Source organism: Chaetura pelagica, unplaced genomic scaffold, assembly GCF_000747805.2.
Source record: "Chaetura pelagica isolate M959 unplaced genomic scaffold, ChaPel_1.0 scaffold962, whole genome shotgun sequence".
NCBI classification, from domain to species: Eukaryota; Metazoa; Chordata; class Aves; order Apodiformes; family Apodidae; genus Chaetura; species Chaetura pelagica.
In genome coordinates this window covers 329,844-330,189 of record NW_009952479.1, presented here as the reverse complement: position 1 = coordinate 330,189, position 346 = coordinate 329,844, and the positions used below count along the sequence as shown (strand labels likewise).

General features: G+C 67.6%; 1 protein-coding gene across 1 annotated transcript in view; it reads left to right on the top strand.

The window, feature by feature from the left end:
* The window catches only part of SLC26A11 (solute carrier family 26 (anion exchanger), member 11), a gene marked incomplete at its 5' end in the record, with an annotated part of 14,241 nt that overhangs the window by 2,670 nt on the left and 11,225 nt on the right, over positions 1-346 (top strand). Inside the window, 2 exon segments of the mRNA XM_010008662.1 lie at positions 5-56; positions 185-257. Of these exon segments, the coding sequence (XP_010006964.1) occupies positions 5-56; positions 185-257 (125 nt within the window).

Sequence of the window (346 nt, the reverse complement as noted above, 5' to 3'; positions counted from 1 at the left end):
CGCGCTTCTCCATGGCTGCCCCCAACGGCACCATCCCCTTCCGGACCATGGTGGAGGTGGGTGCCAGGCTGCTGGGGGAGGCTGGGGCCACCATGGGCTGCCATCTCCTTCGTTTGCTGACTCCTGTTCTGCAGGGTGACCTTTGTCCCTTGGTGGTAACACTCGCTGTGTCCTTCCCTCCCAGGACATGGGGGTCGGGCTGGCCGTGGTCCCGCTCATGGGCCTGCTGGAGACCGTTGCGATTGCCAAGGCTTTTGGTACAGCTGCACCAGCTCCTGCCCCTGCACTCCCAGTCGCCGACTGGGGGACCCTGGAGTCGGGGGAGCGGGGGGCCGGGGGGTGGGGG